Source organism: Pogoniulus pusillus, chromosome 4 (assembly GCF_015220805.1).
Source record: "Pogoniulus pusillus isolate bPogPus1 chromosome 4, bPogPus1.pri, whole genome shotgun sequence".
Lineage (NCBI taxonomy): Eukaryota > Metazoa > Chordata > Aves > Piciformes > Lybiidae > Pogoniulus > Pogoniulus pusillus.
Window position 1 is genome coordinate 48,225,549 of NC_087267.1, and position 19,725 is coordinate 48,245,273.

General features: G+C 49.0%; 1 protein-coding gene across 3 annotated transcripts in view; it reads right to left on the reverse strand.

Moving 5' to 3' along the window:
* Nucleotides 1-17,579, reverse strand: part of ATXN10 (ataxin 10) — a 112,937-nt gene extending 95,358 nt beyond the window's left edge. For 2 of the 3 annotated variants that reach the window (XR_010302180.1, XM_064142826.1), the window contains exons 1-3: nucleotides 17,475-17,579; nucleotides 14,118-14,309; nucleotides 12,364-12,446 (exon numbers count right to left, since the gene is read on the reverse strand). Coding sequence is in view for 2 of the 3 variants with exons in the window: in XM_064142826.1 (XP_063998896.1) it covers nucleotides 12,364-12,446; nucleotides 14,118-14,309; nucleotides 17,475-17,566 (367 nt within the window). In the remaining variant the exon portion in view is untranslated. The remainder of the gene's footprint in view (nucleotides 1-12,363; nucleotides 12,447-14,117; nucleotides 14,310-17,474) is intronic. The other variant, XM_064142827.1, reaches the window with a different exon arrangement.
* Between the last annotated feature and the right edge of the window lie 2,146 nt (nucleotides 17,580-19,725).

The window sequence follows — 19,725 nt, forward strand, 5'->3', positions numbered from 1 at the left end:
CGAAGTCACTCAGCTCACAGAATGGTCAAGGTTGAAAAGGACCTCAAGGACCATCCAGTTCCAAACGCCCTGCCATGGGCTGGGATACTTCACACTAGATCAGGTTGCCCAGAGCCACATCCAGACTGGCCTTAAAAACTGCCACAAATGAGGCTTCCACCACCTCCCTGGGCAGCCTGTGCCAGTGTCTCACCACCCCTATGGTGAAGAACTTCTTCCTAATGTCTAATTTCAATCTTGCTGGCCACACTTCTGCTGCTGCAGCCCAGGATCTGAGTGGCTCTCTGGCTGCAAGTGTCCACTGGCAGCTCATATGGAGCTTCTCATTCACAGCACCCCCAAATCCTTTTATTCAGGGCTGCTCTCAAGCCCTGCCCATGTTGATCAGTGCCTGGACTCTGCACTTGGTCTTGTTGAGCCTCATGAGGTAGGCATGGGTCCATCTCTCCAGCCTGTCAGGGCCCCTCTGGATGGATCTCTTCCCTCCAGCAAGCAGCTGCACCACACAGCTTGGTGTCATTGGGGAACTTGCTGAGGGTGCACTCGGTGACACTGTCCATGTCACCAATGAAGATGTTGAACAAGACTGGTCCCAGTGCTGATCCTTGGGGGACCCTACTTGTCCCTGGCCTCCATTTGGATATGGACCCATTGACGGGCACTGTCAAGACAGTTTTTTATGCACCAAGTTGTCCATCCAGCAAACCCTTATTGTACCATCTTGGAGTCCAGGATGTGGTGTGGGACAATGCCAAAGGCTTTGCTGTACTAACCCTGCACAGTTAGTTGTGTCTGTATGCACTGTGCAAGATTCAAAGTGTGGGGTCAGTGCAAGAGTCAACCACTATAGACTGGGGCAACACTGCAACACACAAGAGCTACAGAGAATCGAGTGTTTGCTAATTCAGGACAATTTCTCAGTTTGGCTAATCTCAGTCTAGGTTTGGATCTTTTCCTTCTGCAGACAGCTGACAGAGGTGTAAAAATTGCCTTGTTTGCAGTTTCTGAAGGAAGGCCAAAGATACCTAAAACAATGACCTGAACCAAGGCCCACAAAATTCAGAGTCATTTCACAGCCCTTAATGGATTATGAACTAAGAGCATGAAGAGAACTTTGCCCACTAAAGGCAGCATCCCCTTGACATCAGTAGGAAAGGTGAAGCCTGCACATCTGTAACCCTTGCTGTAGGTATTGTAAACACAGTTCACTGAACACCTACAGCAATACTCACCAAAACTTATAGACAGAGCAGCTGTCAAACTGCAGCACAGGGCAGGACTGAAGCACTTTTGCATCTACTAACTTAAGCATTCTCACTGCTGGGTGATGCTAAGTTCTGCCTGTGCCAGTAACTTGCAAGGAAGCAACTGCCTACCGTTAAAAAACCTCCTCCTCGTTTCCCAGCACGTGGTACTGGGAGATGGCCACAGGCACTTCTCAAAAGCACTGAGACTCTGCTAAACACAGAGCAAACAAAAAGCCAGTCTGAACAACCCCAAATGGTACCAAGAGAACAAACAATTACTTAAAATTCCCCTGTTTGGCAATAACTGAGCTATAATAATTAGGGGATAAGAAAACTCAAGAAAACACAAGCTTTGCTTTAGCTGTGGAAACGTGAACCCAAAATCCCAACACAAGTGCAAATAACAGCTCACTGCTACCAGCAGCACACGACCTGACTCTTAGGGAATGCACTCTGCAAACGCTGCAAAGACCAGAAGAGTCCCAATATTATTTTTACAGATCGGAAAAAACACAAAGGCCAAAACCAACACAAATAACTCAGATTAAAAAAACCCTCCTGCTCATGTTTCTATAAACGTTTGATGAGCATAATATATTCATCACACTGCCACAATCACTCCCTGAAAATACTATAAATATTATTTTGACAATGTAATTACAGTTCATACTTCAACAGTGGCAGCAAAGTACTGGCTCCAATGCGCCCCACAACACGGACAGGCAAAGCAAAGCTCACACATGGAAGCTGCCAGCTTCTAAGCTCAGAGCTGTCCCTTATTCTTAAGGATAAAAAAAATCCAAGTCTGTTCAAATTATAACCTGCTTTATTTAAGGTGTAAAAGGTTAAGTAGTTAAATGATGTTAGCATTTAAGCAAAAGGAAACCCCAAATGCAAAAATAAAGCATAGGAAAGTGTGGATTTAAAACTATTTTTTCTCTCAGGCAACAGAGGAGTGCATCTTTCATGCTGCTTTTAGGGAACTAACCCCATGGACTGTAGGTCTAGTCAGGAACTATTCCCTCCCACTTCCTCTCCCTGGTAAGAAACTCTAACATGAATAGGAAATTTAACTGACAAATGCTACCTTATTTAGAGTTTAGGATATTTTGACTCCATGACAAAAAAAAATGGCAAAGGTTTTATAACTTTTATAACTTGAGGAGCTGGGCTCCTCAATTCAAGAGAAATGCTGAGGTGCTGGAAGGTGTCCAGAGAAGGGCAACGAAGCCAGTGAAAGGCCTGGAGCACAAACCCTATGAGGAGAGGCTGAGGGAGCTGGGGGTGTGCAGCCTGCAGCAGAGAAGGCTCAGAGCAGAGCTCATTGCTGTCTACAACAACTTGCAGGGAGGCTGTAGCCAGGTGGGGTTGGGCTCTGCTGCCAGGCATCCAGCAACAGAACAAGGGGACACAGCCTGAAGCTGTGCCAGGGCAGGTCTAGGCTGGATGTTAGGAGGAAGTTGTTGGCAGAGAGAGTGATTGGCATTGGAATGGGCTGCCCAGGCAGGTGGTGGAGTCACTGTGCCTGGAGGTGTTCAAGCAAAGCCTGGCTGGGGCACTTGGTGCCATAGTGTAGTTGATTGGCCAAGTCTGGGTGCTAGATTGGACTGGATGATCTTGGAGGTCTCTTCCATCCTGGGTGATTCTATGATTTTAAAATATTTTGGGTTTATACAGAAAACACAAGAAGTAATTTGGAAATTGAATCACTCACTAAAATGTGATTAAAGAATTACAAAAAGCAGTAAATGTTTTTAAAATTAATAAAACAAAAATGTGGGAAATACTGAACAAGAAATAAAACAGAAGCACAAAAGAGACCAGACAGATTCCTCTGGTCAATATTGGCATCCATTAAAGACTTCTTAGGATCCATAGTTGAAAACTCTGTTTCTATTTTCTAGCCATTTAAAACACATTGCTCAGTAACCAATCATTCCAAATGAGAAGACACAGAACAAGCCCAAAGTATCAAAAATAGGGCACAGACAGTTGGGCAGCTATGCCAGTACGCAAGCCCTACATGCCCTGACTTTCAAGCCAATTGCTTCTGCAAAGATACCTATGAGCAGGCTGAGGGAGCTGGGATTGTTTTAGCCTGGAGAAGAGGAGGCTCAGGGGTGACCTTATTGCTGTCTACAACTACCTGAGGGGAGGTTGTGGCCAGGAGGAGGTTGCTCTCTTCTCTCAGGTGGCCAGCACCAGAACGAGAGGACACAGCCTCAGGCTGCACCAGGGGAGATTTAGGCTGGAGGTGAGGAGAAAGTTCTTCTCTGAGAGAGTCATTGGACACTGGAATGGGCTGCCCGGGGAGGTGGTGGAGTCGCCATCCCTGGGGCTGTTCAAGGCAGGATTGGATGTGGCACTTGGTGCCATGGTCTAGCCTTGAGCTCTGTGATAAAGAGTTGGACTTGATGATCTATGAGGTCTCTTCCAACCTTGGTGGTACTGTGATACTACTCAGATGCAGTCTGAAAAGGTCTGGGTATTTTCTTACAGCTCCTTTTCCCACTGCCAAGATAAAGTCTTTTAAAAGCACCAAAAATAACAGTGCTGCTCTTGCCATTGTCTTCCGGGGAAGAAAATAAATAGAATCACAGAATCATTTTGGTTGGAAAAGACCTTTAGATCATAGAGTTCAAACACTAACTCAACACTGCCAAGTCCAGCACCAAACCATGTCCCTGGCCACCACGTCTAACCGTCTGTGAGATTCCTTAGGCGATGATGACTCCACCACTTTCCTGGGCAGCCTGTCCCAGACTCTGATCAACCCTGTGGGTGATTTTTCCTGATGGCCAAACTAAACCTCCGTGGCTACAACTTGAGTCCTATCACTTGTCACCTGGGAGAAGAGACCAACCCCCATCTTACTACAACCTCCTCAAGATCTTCCTTCAGCCTCTTTTCCTACAGGCTAAACAACCCCAGTCCCCCCTGCTACTTCTCTTAACTCTTGCTCTCTTGACCCATTACCAGCTTCAATGCCCTCCTGGACACGCTCCAGCACCTCAATGTCCTTCTTGTAGTGAAGGGCCCAAAACTCAATGCAGGGAAAAGTTACTACTGATGACAATCAAGAAATGGCTAAGGACACATGGCTGCTCACAAAACCAACCAAACAAACAATAAATTAAATCCATTCTTTGACAGGTTTGAGACTGTCACCTTTCCCTGTTTTCCCACACCCTCAGAATTAGCCAGTCTCCACTTTCCAGTGCAATTTCAATTTGCAAGTGGCTGAGCACAGAACTAGAAAGAGGCTTGAGCAAAGAAACATCTCTGACAACACAACTGTAAGGCTCATTTCTCCTCTCCTTTTTGAGGAAGAAGAAAATATCACTTTCATCACCTAACTAGTGTTTCTTACTTTTTTTTTTTCATGAATTAAAAGCTGTGCCAGGGCAGGTCTAGGCTGGATGTTAGTTGTTAGCAGAGAGAGTGACTGGCATTGGAATGGGCTGCCCAGGGAGGTGGTGGAGTGGCCGTGCCTGGAGGTGTTGAAGCCAAGCCTGGCTGGGGCACTTAGTGCCATGGTCTGGTTGACTGGAAAGGGCTGGGGATAGGCTGCACTGGATGAGCTTGGAGGGCTCTGCCAACCTGGTTGATTCTATGAATACTTCTGCAAACAAAACCTCAAAGCTCCCTGTTTTAGATTTTTCAGATTCTTCTTCAGGGAAACAAAAGCTTCTGATTAAACATCTTTTCTGTAAACCCTTGAAAATGATCTTGAATTAACAACACTTTGGAATGGGCGAGCTACACAATGCAGCTGCTGGGAGCTCCTGATCTGCTATTCTCCACTTCTTCTCAGGGATTCCATAACCAAAGGTCAACATGATTTTCTAAGATTACATGAAGTCCTACAGCTTGCAATCCAGAGGCTTTTTAAACACAGCATGCCTTCACCTTCAGAAGTTTACAAAGCAATGAAGCATCCTTCTTTGCTCAACTGTGTGATGGTCTCCTTTTGCAGGTCCCAGGAGTGTGTCTGGTTATTTCATCAAAGGTTAAATGCTTCCACTCCATCTGGCTTTTACAAGAGACAGTATCTCTGGAAGCTATATATAGCCTGGATTCCTCTTCTTTTTTGAAGCACATGCACACTCTTATGCTTTTTTAACTCTATAAAAGTGAAGTTTACTGCTTTTTCTTGTGCAGAATAGAATCATAGAATCAAGCAGGTTGAAAGAGACTTCCTACCTCATGCAGTCCAACCTAGCACCCAGCCCTGCCCAATCACCCAGACCATGGCACTAAGTGCCCCAGCCAGGCTTGGCTTCAACACCTCCAGGCACAGCCACTCCACCACCTCCCTGGGCAGCCCATTCCAATGCCAATCACTCTCTCTGCCAACAACTTCCTCCTAACATCCAGCCTAGACCTGCCCTGCCACAGCTTCAGGCTGTGTCCCCTTCTTCTCTCCCTGGCTGCCTGGCAGAAGAGGCTCTGCCTTGTCTTCCACAATGGCAGATTCCAGCACTTTCAGTGGGCACAATACCTCATCAGGTTCACATTGGTTTGAGAACTTAAAGGCCTGAAGCTGAATCCAAGTTATTATGAATGCTCTTGGCAGGTAGGGAAAGAAAACAAAACAACCCAAACCAAAACCTGCTAACAAACAAAACATAAAAGTCCAAAAAAGCACTGAATCAGTTTCATATCCACAGTGATCACCTTGAGAGGCTTTTTCCTCTTCTGCTTGAAAAAAGCAAGATTCCTCTGTAGCTGCTTTGTAAGCACATGGCATTTGGACTATCTGAAAAGCATTTCAACCAGTCCATATTTTCTCAAACATCCTCCCCCAAGAAAGGAGGTGTGAGCAGCTGTGAGACACAGGACATTTATGTTCCTGAACATCGTAACATAAAACGCTGGTTACTATTAAAAAAACATTCCAGCCATCTTTCATCACTGCTTTTAAAGGAATGTTCTACCTCTTGCTCTCAATAGAGTTATCTGTAGCAGTTCAGCTACACCTCAACACTTTGCAGAAGCAAAGCCAAATTCCTATTCAAGGATTCAAGCCTCACACACAGCATATTTCCTCCAACATTTCTTGCTATCATAACACTGAACCTTTGCATAGCAGCATATCTGATTTTGACTAAGATCTTCAGAAGTGTCCATGACACAAACATATTCCATTAACATTCTCCCTTTAACACATTTTCACAGAGCCTAACTCGGCTGGCTCAGCACGCTATCAACTGAAGAGGCTTGCCATCAGCAAAGCATCACAGTCCCTGGGCTACTTGGTTTAAGGTTACCTTGAGTACCAACAGCAGCCTAGAACCGAGGAATGCTCAAGTACCTCTGAGATCTGCACAAACAGCTCTGCAGCTGATCCAGGGAAGTTCTCAGAGAGGACAAACATCTCATTGAGAGAACTTGAGCAACAACTTGTCCCGTGCAGGGTCATTATCAGGTGCTCAATGCCTTTTCATCCTAGAGGAAAGTATTTTGGCAGATAAATGCTTTTTCAGCAATTACGTTGGAATTCAAAGCAAGTTTTTCAGCACCAGTAATATTCTGAAGTGGTGAAAGGTTTGAGAAGATCGATTTGCAAACAGGATGAGGTGGGGGTGGGGATCAATAAAAGGACGAAATAGGACACAGCCTGAACATCAGGTGGCTTCAAAATAGGTGTGCCCTCGCTGCAACTTACTGAAGACAAATATATCAGCTCTTTTCCAGATTTCATAGATGATTCATAAATCCTGACCTCACACTCTAGAATCTAGATTCATCTTCTCGAGAAACCTCAACATACCTTCCAAAAAGTCTGCTATATTCTGCTGGAAAGCTTAAGATTTGCCATAGGAAAGGGGGGAAAAAAAAAGACAAACCAAAACAACAAACCAAGCCCACAATCAAACCAAGACACATGCTATGAAGTGAAGGAGATTTTCTACTTGGGCTTCTGACAAGGGTATTTCCTGTTGCTGCAGCAATCCCTACCATACTCAGCTCCTTTTTGCTCTGAAGAGATCTGGGTGTGCTTTAAGTTCAGTGAGAGTTCATCTGGCAGCTTCATTATCCTGCTCCTCTGGCAAGTGTTCTGGGTAGGCACAGCAGAAAACAAACAAAGCTTGCTTCGAAGAGGCCTTTTGGGGGTTTTCAGTTAAAGAAATAAGTAAACCAAAAGTGACCAAGAGGATACTATGAAAAACTGATCAAATCTATACTCTGCAGAGACTTCAGATTTCTTTCCTAAGATTCCAAGTGAAAAATCTGAGCATCTTATTAGCTATTTGTGGTCTCACATGTGGTCTCAAAGAAATGCAACAGACCTTCATGCACACAGCATTTCCACATGAGCCGGCAGAGCTTCTGCACCTTCAATCCATATTCAAATTGAACTGGGGAGAGGGGCAAAGCATTTGTCATCTTCTCTGTCTTCCCACCAGGAATACCCAAGCTTCATAATCTAAAAGGTTAAGCACCTCCTTACACAAACATCTACTCCCCAGACCTTCGGCTTGTGTAGTTTGAGAACACTGAGGTGAAACTCAGTTTTCAGAGAGTGTCCAAGGAGCACTTGAATTTTCATCCACATGACTGGGATGTTCTATCTTTTGCAGAGAGGAGGAGGTAGGACTGCTATAGTCACAGGACAACAGAACACACTTAGGAGTAAGAGTGATCCATCTGACAGAAACCAGTCTTTATGACACTCAGAGAAAAGGCTACAGACTGCCAAGCTCTTGTTAAACATCACTGAGCATCACAGCCCTGCATTCGCCTAGCTGTTGGCCTACTCTGTGCACCTGTTCCAGCGAGTTCTTTGGGGACCAGGGAATGCTCTCACACATGGGTAGAGTGTCAATACTTTATTGTAGCTTAAGCATCAAAACCATAGGGAGAAAGATATACACAATACCTATGGCTCACATGCTACAGCCATAAAAGGAGAAGCTACAATGCTGAGTAAGACACGACAAGCAATCCCAAGTAGCTGTACAGACGGAAGGGCAGGCTGTGCTCACCCTGTGCCACTGGCACAGCTCCTGGATGCACAGGCAGCAGAGGCACCCAGCTGCCGGTCCAGAAGGCAGGCAGCCACACCGTGGCCAGCGCCTGCCACGCTGGTGAGCCTGGAGCTGCGCGCAGCTCAGCCACCTGCGCACAGAACTCTGTGCCCTTGGCCAGTAGGACCCAGCAGGCCGAACCAAGCTCCTCTCTTATTTCACAGTCTGCTACATAACGACTTTCCCCACTGCCCATGCACACTGCTGCCTTCGGTGGTTGCACGACCCCCTAGTGAGGGGAGCCTTCACCATATTCACCCCCTCTGCAGCTGGTTATCCTCTGCAGAGCCTTTCGAGGTCACTGCTGGCTCCACATACTGTTTAGCCAACACCACATTCTGGCCTCTGATTACAGGGATGGTACTTGCAGGCACTTGTTTTCCTCAGATTTAACACTTGAGACCTCACAGGCTCTGTTCTTATCTCTGGTAACCTGGCAACTACTGGCCTGTTGCCCTAAGCCTGACCAGCCACATACCAATCTTCCCCATCCTACAGCACCCCCTCAGACCAAGTTTCCATCACATAGCACAACAGAACATGAACTGCTTCAGAGAAATTACTATTTTGCATTGTAAGCAATTATGAGAAGAGACATGAGAATCACAGAATCAAGAGAACTTTGCCCACTAAAGGCAGCATCCCCTTGACATCAGTAGGAAAGGTGAAGCCTGCACATCTGTAACCCTTGCTGTAGGTATTGTAAACACAGTTCACTGAACACCTACAGCAATACTCACCAAAACTTATAGACAGAGCAGCTGTCAAACTGCAGCATAGGGCAGGACTGAAGCACTTTTCCATCTGCTAACTTAAGCATTCTCACTGCACAGCCCAGTGAGGAGAGGCTGAGGGAGCTGGGGGTGTGCAGCCTGCAGAAGAGGAGGCTCAGGGCAGAGCTCACTGCTCTCTACAACTACCTGCAGGGAGGCTGTAGCCAGGTGGGGTTGGGCTCTGCTGCCAGGCAAGCAGCAACAGAATAAGGGGACAGAGGCTGAAGCTGTGCCAGGGCAGGTCTAGGCTGGATGTGAGGAGGAAGTTGCTGGCAGAGAGAGTGATTGGCATTGGAATGGGCTGCCCAGAGAGGTGGTGGAGTGGCCGTGCCTGGAGGTGTTGAAGCCAAGCCTGGCTGGGGCACTTAGTGCCATGGTCTGGTTGATTGGGCAGGGATGGGTGATAGGTTGGGCTGGGTGAGCTTGGAAGTCTTCCAACCTGCTTGATTGTATGAAATATTCCACTTAACACCTAATTATCTGCTAGAACAAAACACACATGCTACTCTAGCCATGACTCCATTCCCATATGAATTATGAGGAGAATCATGAATTAGAAATATAGTTAATAAACACAGCAACTTTGCTAATTTAATGGATTTCTTTTCTTTCAACAGTGCTACCCTCTGTTTAGCAAGCTGCCTCCCTTTTGAAAGCATGGCTAATAATCCACAGTTGAATGTACCTGTTAATCTCTGAGGTACAGTCTGCAGGACCTGGTGGCTCTTGGCAGTAGCCTGAATTTCAGCTAGAACCAAGTTCATTGGATGACTCAGCACAGAATGAGCAATACTTGCTTGTTTAGAAGAAAAAAGTCCTTTCATAACATCAATGGAATACCTAAGTCACGCTCAAAGATGCTTCCCAATGAGATCAATGCTACCTACAGTCTCACACAAACTACCTATCCTGGGTCAATACATCAATTTTTAGTTACAACTCAAAATAATTTGTTGAACAGCTATGTAGAGCAGTCAAAAGACATTAAAAATGTCTTGGTAAAAGTACCCCCCTAATTTTCAGTGCTGATAAAAGAGAGGTTTTACAGCATCCTCTGGATAAGAAAAGGAGCCTGAAGAAGTTAATCAAATTACTGGGTTTCACCCTCTGCTTTCTTTCTGCTAACAGTCACTGTTGCTGCTTCAGATCCCAGCAGCAGCACAACAGCAGACAAGCATCTAGGAGGGGTTAGCAGCCACAAAACTAAAAGGGAAACCTCAGGCAACCAACATGAAGCACAGGCTGCTCAGTCTCCTGCAGATGCTGGGAGCCACCACTGAAAGGTGTTACTCTCACACCGCAGCTCCCGACGCTTTGAATAAGCTGAGGGTGGGAAGCCCACTTCTCCAGGACAGCCTTTCAAGCGTACTGCGGTCAAGAACCCTAGCAGGGACAATGCATGGCTGGACAAAAGCAACGCTTCAGTCCCCATTGCTTTTCCTTTTCTCTTATTGATCTGTGGAGGGGTTCTCAACTCTGGGGTAGGACATTCTTGCCCTCCACGCCTTTTTTCTCCCCATTCAACCTTGTGACACAGCCTGAAAGTCATCCCTTGTGTCTATCAGTTCCTCCTCTTTACAGTCACCAAGCAGGTCTCCTTTTTGCCACCCACAGGGTTTAGTTCTGGGTCCTCCTACACTGAAGGACTACGCTAGCATCGCTGATCCTTCCTTGGGAGAAGGATTCCAGCTACGGGCGAAGGAGTCAGTGTGGCTTAAGCATTATGGTGGCTTCATTTTGAGGCAAATACAGCAGCAAAAAGAAAAGGGTATCCTGGACTTCTCTGCTTTTTCCTAGCTCAATAAAGGTGTTTGAGGGTAAGCTATTGCATGACAGTAGTTTCCCTGCTCTCACAAAATGATAGAAAAGCAGTAGCAGGAACCCAGTAAAAACCTCATCCAAGCAACAGGAGTGAAAAGAAGCAAAAGCAGCAAGAGAAACCAAATGTTCCCTCCTCTCAGCAACCACAGAGGGTAAAGACGTGCTCAGCACCATGTACCAAGCTCCATGTGCACACCCAGCAAAACACAATCTGCAAAGAGAATTCCTGAAAATGCCTTCCTGTTCTCTGAAATGAGCTTGGGAGGAACTGGTAACAATAGCTGCCATTAAAGAGGAAGGATACCAGAGTCAGATTTTTCTCTCATTGCACAAACTGAAAAGAAAAAGCCTCTTCCATCAGGAAAATGTGAACACAACTCAAATGAGTACTTGGCTCTAGCAGGTATTGCCCTGACTGGCCAGCAACCACAGCACAGAAATGAACATTAAAAACTAATTTCAAAGAAGCCACAGCCAAAATTTGTTTCCTAGAATCAGACAGTAGGGAGGTGATCATGCCCCTGTACTCAGCACTCATGAGACCACACCTCAAGTACTGTGTCCCATTTTGGTCACCACAGTGCAGGAAGGACATTGAGGTGCTGGAGCAAGTGCAGAGAAGGGTGATGAGGCTGGGGAGAGGTCTGGCAAACATGACCTATGAGGAGCAGCTGAGGGAGCTGGGGATGTTTAGTCTGGAGAAGAGGAGGCTGAGAGGGAACCTTATTGCCCTCTACAACTACCTAAAAGGAGGTTGTAGTGAGGCTGGAGCTGGTCTCTTCTCCCCAGTTACTAATGATAGGACAAGAGGAAATGGCCTCAAGTTGCATCAGGGGTGGTTTAGGTTGGATGCTGGGAGGGAGTTCTTTACTGAGTGGGTGGTCAGGCACTGGAACAGCCTGTCCAGGGAGGTGGTGGAGTCACCATCCCTGGAGGTGTTTAAAAGGAGAGTGGATGTGGTGCTTGAGGCTGTGGTCTAGAGATGAAGGTTGCACTGGATGATCCTGGTGGTCCTTTCCAACCATAGTGATTCATAGTGATTAGATGTTGTGCTGAGGGATTTGGCTTAGTCAAGGACTTGTCAGTGTGAAGCTAATGACTGGACTCCATGATCTTGGAGGTCTTTTCCAATCTAAGAAGTTCTGTGAGTCTGTGATTATGTTTGCAGATCAAATATGAACAACCAGCAAAGCAGCAGAGGATATTTTGAGTAGAGGTATTACAGGAACAACTTCTTTTTGCAATTCAAACACTCTGACTAATTAAAGAAGTTTCCACACATCTTTCTTAACAATCCATAGGCAACAGCTGAGATTTTTTTTCAGGCAGTGTAAGCAAAGGTCTCCCCAAATCCTAACAGCAATCCAAGAAACAATTTAAGATTATTTATGACAAAAAAACACGAGTGAGGTGACATCACAGCACCAAGAGAGTTCTCATGTCAAAAACCACAGCACAGGCTATGTACTTCACCACAATGCACAGCCTTACCAGTCAGCAACAGCTCTTCTTTGATTTTAATTCCATGAAGCAATTTGATCAAATGGACAGAGGCAGAGATGAGACCCAAGTTCCTATTATCAGATTGGAAAGAAAGCACAACAGACACTTGACATGAAATACACTTAAATAAAATGAGAAGACTTTTCAGTGAAGTTAAGAGCAAGCACCTACTGTCTTCAGAAACTGAAATAAAACCCAGTTTCTTCTACTCAGCTGACTACCCACATTACTTCAACATCAGGAGAAACTTCTGCACAGTGAGAGTGATGGAACACTGGAACAGGCTGCCCAGGGCAGGTGTGGAGTCTCCTCTGGAGACTTTCAAGACCAGCCTGGATGCATTCCTGTTTGGACTACAATAGGTGATCCTGCTTTGGCTGGTGGGTTGGACTGGATCTCTGGAGGTCCTTCCCAGCCTGTAACATTCTTTGATTCTGTGATTACAACCACCAGCAGCAAACTAAACAAGTTTACTGTGTTAGCCTGTACAATAACAATCCTGGACACAGTATCTCTAGAGCACAGTATCCCTTCACCTCTTTTTGCTGTTCTTCTATACTAGATGTTAGCAATCAGTAGGCTACTCCTGTAATTTAAAAAGCTTTATTTGTGTAAAAATGTACACAACCAGAGCACATTTTAATTCAGAAGCAGGCTGGATGTCTGAGTGGAACTTCATTAAGTTCCAGAGGAACACACATATCCCTAACTACGTTCTACCTGTCATGCCACTGAAAAGGGAAATCCTAACAACTCCCAGCTGCACAATTTTAGTTCCACAAAGCAAATCTGACAAGTTTCAAGAAAACAAATGTTAAGAATGTCATAGAATGAATCAGGTTGGAAGAGACCTCCAAGATCATCCAGTCCAAGCTAATGTACTCCACAGCCGCTCTTAATGATCAGTTAGGTCAGTTTCGGGGGTTTTGTTTGGACATGCTTCTTCTTGTTAGCTGGTTTGGTTTTTTAAGATCAAATGAACAAAACCAACAGCAGGTAGGCTAACTGAAAGGACAGCTGGTCATATCCAGCTGCCATCAACGCTGTAACACAGCAAAGCAAAAAGCAAAATGAGGATATATCACTTAAGGAGACAGAGTTGTTACTATCCATTAGTATCTGCTTACCTGTACACATATATGTGTATATCACAGATCTGTGATATGCACAATATCACAAGCAATACTTTGACATGAGTGCCAGACTGGTCTAAAAGTGTATACTAATCCCATTACTGATAATTAAGACTACTTATTATCACAGAATCAGTCAGAGTTGGAAGGGACACCCTACCCTAGAGTGGGATGCCCACAGCCTCAGCCAGCCTGCCCTTAAACACCTCCAGCCATGGGGCCTCAACCACCTCCCTGGCAACCCATTCCAGGCTCTCCCACTCTCATGGTGAAGAGCTAATTAACTTATTCATTATGTGATTCAAAAAATTCAAGAAATGAAAGATAAAAAAGAATAGTTCTCCAGCCAGACTTCCAAAAGGCTTAAATAACTTGCATAACAAACTCATAGTATGGGGACAAACACTATGTCCTATTACTCAGCAGTGCCCCAGACTCTGAGCTACAAAGAGGTCAATTATTTCAGTTTCTTGTGTATCTCACTTCGAGTGACTGCATCAAGCAGGAAATACCAGTCAATAATTCAAGGAACACAGAACCCCTACACCAAGCCATACAGATGTCACAAGGTTGTATTTTCGCATGGGTTAAAGCAGATCACAACTATACCTCAGGAGGTGTTGATTCTTGGCACACTCAACACAAGCATTCCTCAAACATCTGAAACACTCTGTTAGCAGCAGCAGGCAGGCATCTAGATCTACCAGTTCATGAGAGTCCTTGCAGGCCTGCTCGATTTCACCCGAGGCACTTGTCAGGATTTCCAGGAGACCTCGAAATGTACTTTCTTCTGCCATTGCTCTGAAATAAATACATGTCTAGTGAAAAAAAAACATCAAAATGCTATCAGGAGCTTCTATCATGACAATTACCCTTCCTACTGGAAACTTGGAAATACCCCTGCAACATTTGTTGTGCTCCCAAGCACAGCTCCAGGCTGGCTGGGGAATGGTTGAGAGCAGCCCTCAGGAATAGGACCTGGGGATCTGGGCTAATGCAAAGCTCCACAGGAGCCTGCAGTGTGAGTGCAGCCCAGACACAACCCTGTGCTGGGCTGCAGCAAGAGCAGTGTGGGCACAGGGCAAGGGAGGGGATTCTGCCCCTTGGCTCTGCTCTCCTCAGACCCCACCTGCAGTCCTGGGGGCAGTTCTGGAGCCCCCAGCACAAGCAGCACATGGAAGTGTTGGAGCCAGCCCAGAGGAGGCCACCAAGATACTGAGAGGGCTGCAGCAGCTCTGCTCTGAGCACAGGCTGAGAGAGTTGGGGCTGTGCAGCCTGGAGAAGAGAAGGCTTGGAGGAGACCTTGGAGTGGCCTTCCAGTGTCTGAAGGGGGCTCCAGGAAGGCTGGAGAGGGACTATTGACAAGGTCTGGGAATGACAGGAGGAGGAGGAGGAGGAGGAGGAGGAGGAATGGGTTTGAAGTGGCAGAGGAGCAATCCAAACCAGATGTTAGGAAAGGGTTGTTTGCAGTGAGGGTGGTGAGACACTGGCACAGGTTGCCCAGGGAGGTTGTGGATGTTCCCAGCTTGGAACCATTTCCCGTAGTCCTGTTGCTTGACATCAAGAAGAAGCTGCCCCTTCCTCATTCCAAACCCCCTTCAGGGAGTTGCAGAGAGCCATGATGTCTCTCTCCAGTCTCCTCCAGGTTGAACAAGCCCAGCTCCCTCAGATGCTCCTCACAGGCCATGTGCTCCAGGCCCTTCACCAGCCTTGCTGTCCTTCTCTGGGCACATTTCAACACCTCCATATGATTCCTCAAGTGAGGGGCCCAGAACTGAACACAATATTCAAGGTGTTGCCTGAGCAGCAATGAGTAAAGGGATCCCCCTTTACTTTTGCTGGCCAAAGTGTTTCTATTACAAGCCAGGACACCACTGGCTTTCTTGGCCACCTGGACACACTGCTGACTCATGTACAGTCAACAATCAACCAGCATCACCAAGTCTCTCTCCAAGTTGCAGCTTTTCCACCATACAACCCCAAATATGCAGTTTAGCATGGGGTTATTGTGACCCAGGTGAAGGGCCTGGGACTTGGCCTTGCTGAATGTCATATAGTTAGCCTCAGCTCATCAGCCTAAGCTCTCCAGATCCCACTGTAAAGCCTCCCTACCCTCTAGCACATCAGCACAGCCATTTGTCTTGGTGCCATCTGCAAACTTACTGAGGGTGCACTCAATCCCCTCAGCCAGATCATTGATAAAGATGGTAAAGAGGACAGGTCACAGTGAACTCCAACTTCAAAGCACAGAGCCCTGCACTTGGCCTTGCTCAGTCTCATCCCCTTGGCCTCTGCCCACCCATCCAGCCTGGCCAGGTCCCTCCGCAGGGCTCTCCTACCCTCCAACAGCTCCATAGCTGCTCCTAGCTTGGTGCCATCTGCAAACCTACTGATGCTGGACTCAATCCCCTGCTCCAATCATCAATAAAGATATTGAACAGGACTGTGCCCAGCACTGACCCCTGCAGGACACCACAGCTGCCAACTGGATGTGGCACCATTCACCACCACTCTCTGGGCCCAGCCCTGCAGCCAATTAGTGACTCACATCAGAGTGCATCTGCCCAGGAGCTGCCAGCTGTGCCAGGAGCTGCTTGTGGCAGAGGTGCCAAAGGCTTTGCTGCAGCCCAGGCAGACTCCAGCCACAGCCTGCCCCACATTCAGCAGGCAGGAACCTGATCATAAAAGGAGCTCAGGCTGGGCAGGCAGGACCTGCCCTTCCTAAAGCCATGAAGGCTGGGCCTGATATTTCAGGAAATATCTGCTCCTGTGCCAAAGACAGAGGCAGAGGCTTGGGGGAAGAAGGCAGGAACCAGGTGGCGCAAGCACCTACAGTGCAGGCCTGCACAGGGCCTCCTCTCTTGTGAGGCAAACCGAGATGAACACCACTTTAGAGAACAAAGTACCACCAGGGATTTACCACAGGGTAAAAAGGTTTGATGCCTTCATTCTTACATGTAACAACCTCCAAACAGCTACTGTTTGGAAGTGCGAGGACAAGCTTCACACCTACCTATGCTGCCTCTGACCTTCCAGGAACACTGCTGCTGCTAACCCAGCCATGCAGCTGAATCTCTGCACGCCAGCCTCAGCCGGGGTATCACACAGGTCCCCCCGGCCTCACCACCAGAGCCACAGCCCAGCACAGGCCTCCTACCTGCTCCAGCAAGCCTGGGCCTCCTCTCTCTATCTGAAATCGGCTCAGGGGCATTGAAACTTTCCTCTCCAAAGGCACTGCAGCCCATCCTGCGGCACAAAGGATGCCCTAGGCAAGTCCTGCCTACAATCAACACAGCAGTCCCCAGGCCTCGGCTGGGCATTAAACTCTCGCTCAGCACATCTTAGCGATCCCGCGGGGCTCACTGCGGCTTTCTGCCCCACAGCGGCTGCTCCCACAGCTCCAGCCCAGCTGAGCGTACCTGCCTGGGAGAGAAACCGCCGCCAGCTCCGGCTGGGGCGCGAAGCTCTCCTCCCCGCCTGCAGCCTGCCGCAGCGGCGCGGCCACACCGCCTGCCCCACGGAGGAGAGGAGAGCACGGACAGGGCCCCGCACTCGCATCAAGCCCCACGGGTGACTCTCAGGACTCACACGGCCTCAGGCGGGGACGGTACGGGACAGGACACAGTGATTCGACAGCAGGGATGGAGACCTCCATTCCATACTGAGGGTGCCCCTCTACACTCTCTCCTCTGTACTGAAGGGCCCTCCCGACACTCTAGCCCTCTCCTCTATACTGTAGCCTCCTCTCTACACTGAGGGTCCTTTTCTATACTCTAGCCCCCTCTCGACACTGAGGTTCCCTGCCACGGTGGAGACCCCGGCCCGCAGCCGACGGACCCCGTGGGGGGCAGACGGCAGGCGAGAGCAGGCACCGGCTCCCAGGCCGCCCAACCCTCCCGGCACCGCCGCTGCCCGCGGCCGACACCCCGGCCCAGGTGGCGGCGGGCGGCCGCTCCTCCCCTCTACCTGGGCTGCGCCTCCCGCAGCAGGCCCGCCAGCGCCCGCACGCTCTCCAGGCGGGCCCCCGCCGCCGCGGGCAGCTCCCCGGCCGCCGCCATGGCCGCCTCGGCGCAGGCGCAGCCCTCGCCCCGCCCCGCGGCGCGGCCATGGCGGCAGGGTGGGTGTGCGGGGCTGGCGCTGCTGAGGAGTCCCGTCCTGAGCCGATCCACGGGAGGAAAAGCTGCCTGCTTTCCTCGCAGAAGCCGGCCGAGGGGACAGCTTCGGGGCTCTCTCGGTTGGTGGGGCTGCCCCTCGCCTCCAGCCGGGAGCGCTGGGTGAACGCTGGCGGAGCGTGGCAGATTGCCAGCCTTGTCCAGGCGGGATCGTTTCTGTTGGAGAAGACCTTTAAGGTCATCACCCAGTCCGACCGTTACCTGTCTCTGCCAAGGCTGGCACTGAACCACGCCTCTCAGCACGACGGCTCGGCCGCTTTCAAGTACCTCCAGGCATGGGCACTCAACCACCTCCCCACGGATCCTGTGCCACTGTGGAGCTTTCTTCTCCTAACCGACCTAGACCTGCCCTGGTGCAGCTTAAGGCCCTTTCCCTTCATCGCTTCTGGTGATGCATGCCGGAAAATTACCTAAACAATCATAGGAGTGCATCACAGAAGGGTTTGGGTTGGAAGGGACCTCAAGGATCAGCCAGTTCCAACCCCCTGCCACAGGCAGGGACATCTCCCACTAGAACAGGTCACTCAAGACCACATCCAACCTGGCCTTGAACACCTCCAGGGAGGTTGTGGAGCACAGAAGCAACCAATGTGATCTTTGATGACATTGGGTGATTCTGTGCTCCACAACCTCCCTGGGCAACCTGTGCCAGTGTCTCACCACCCTCACTGCAAACAATCCTTCCCTAACATCTGGTTTGGATTGCTCCTCTGCCACTTCAAACCCATTCCTCCTCCTCCTGCCATTCCCAGACCATGTCAATAGTCCCTCCCCAGCCTTCCTGGAGCCCCCTTCAGACACTGCAAGGCCACTCCAAGGTCTCCTCCAAGCCTTCTCTTCTCCAGGCTGCACAGCCCCAGCTCTCTCAGCCTGTGCTCAGAGCAGAGCTGCTGCAGCCCTCTCAGTATCTTGGTGGCCTCCTCTGGGCTGGCTCCAACACTTCCATGTGCTGCTTGTGCTGGGGGCTCCAGAACTGCCCCCAGGACTGCAGGTGGGGTGTGAGGAGAGCAGAGCCAAGGGGCAGAATCCCCTCCCTTGCCCTGTGCCCACACTGCTCTTGCTGCACCCAGCACAGGGTTGTGTCTGGGCTGCACTCACCCTGCAGGCTCCTGTGGAGCTTTGCATCAGCCCAGACCCCCAGGGCCTGTTCCTCAGGGCTGCTCTCAGCCATTCCCCAGTCAGTCATTGCAGTATATGCTAAACACATGGATACAAAATTAACACATGGACAGGGAAAGGGAGGATAAAAGTTTCCTACAGGTGACTGATTGTAGCCAAATACTACAGGAAGCTTTATTAAGCTGGAGCTAAACTGAGTTACCAAAGGCACCTGAAGAAAGATGAAATCAATACCTCCAACAGCAAGTGTGTGGCAGAAAACCCAACTTGTGATTAGTTTGTCCTCAGAGAACCATAGAATCAACTAGGTTGGAAGAGACCTCCAAGCTCCAACCTATCCTCCAACACTATCAACTCACCCAGACCATGGCACTCAGTGCCCCAGACAGGCTTGGCTGCAACACCTCCAGCCACAGCCACTCCACCACCTCCCTGGGCAGCCCATTCCAATGCCAATCACTCTCTCTGACAACGACTTCCTCCTCACATCCAGCTTAGACCTCCCCTGGGACAGCTTCAGCCTCTGTCCCATTCTTCTGTTGCTGCTTGCCTGGCAGCAGAGCCCAACCCCACCTGGCTACAGCCTCCCTGCAGGCAGCTGCAGGCAGCAATGAGCTCTGCCCTGAGCCTCCTCTGCTGCAGGCTGCACCCCCCCAGCTCCCTCAGCCTCTCCTCACAGGACTCTGCTCCAGGCCCCTCACAGCTTTGTCGCCCTCCTGTGGACACCTTCCAGTACTGCAACATCTCTGCAATGGAGGAGCCCAGAACTGGACACAGCACTGCAGGGGTGGCCTGAGCAGTGCTGAGCACAGGGGCACAAGAACCTCCCTTGTCCTGCTGCCCACACTGCTCCTGAGCCAGCCCAGGATGCCATTGGCTCTGCTGCCCACCTGGGCACTGCTGCCAGAGAGAGCACTGCTGCCAGT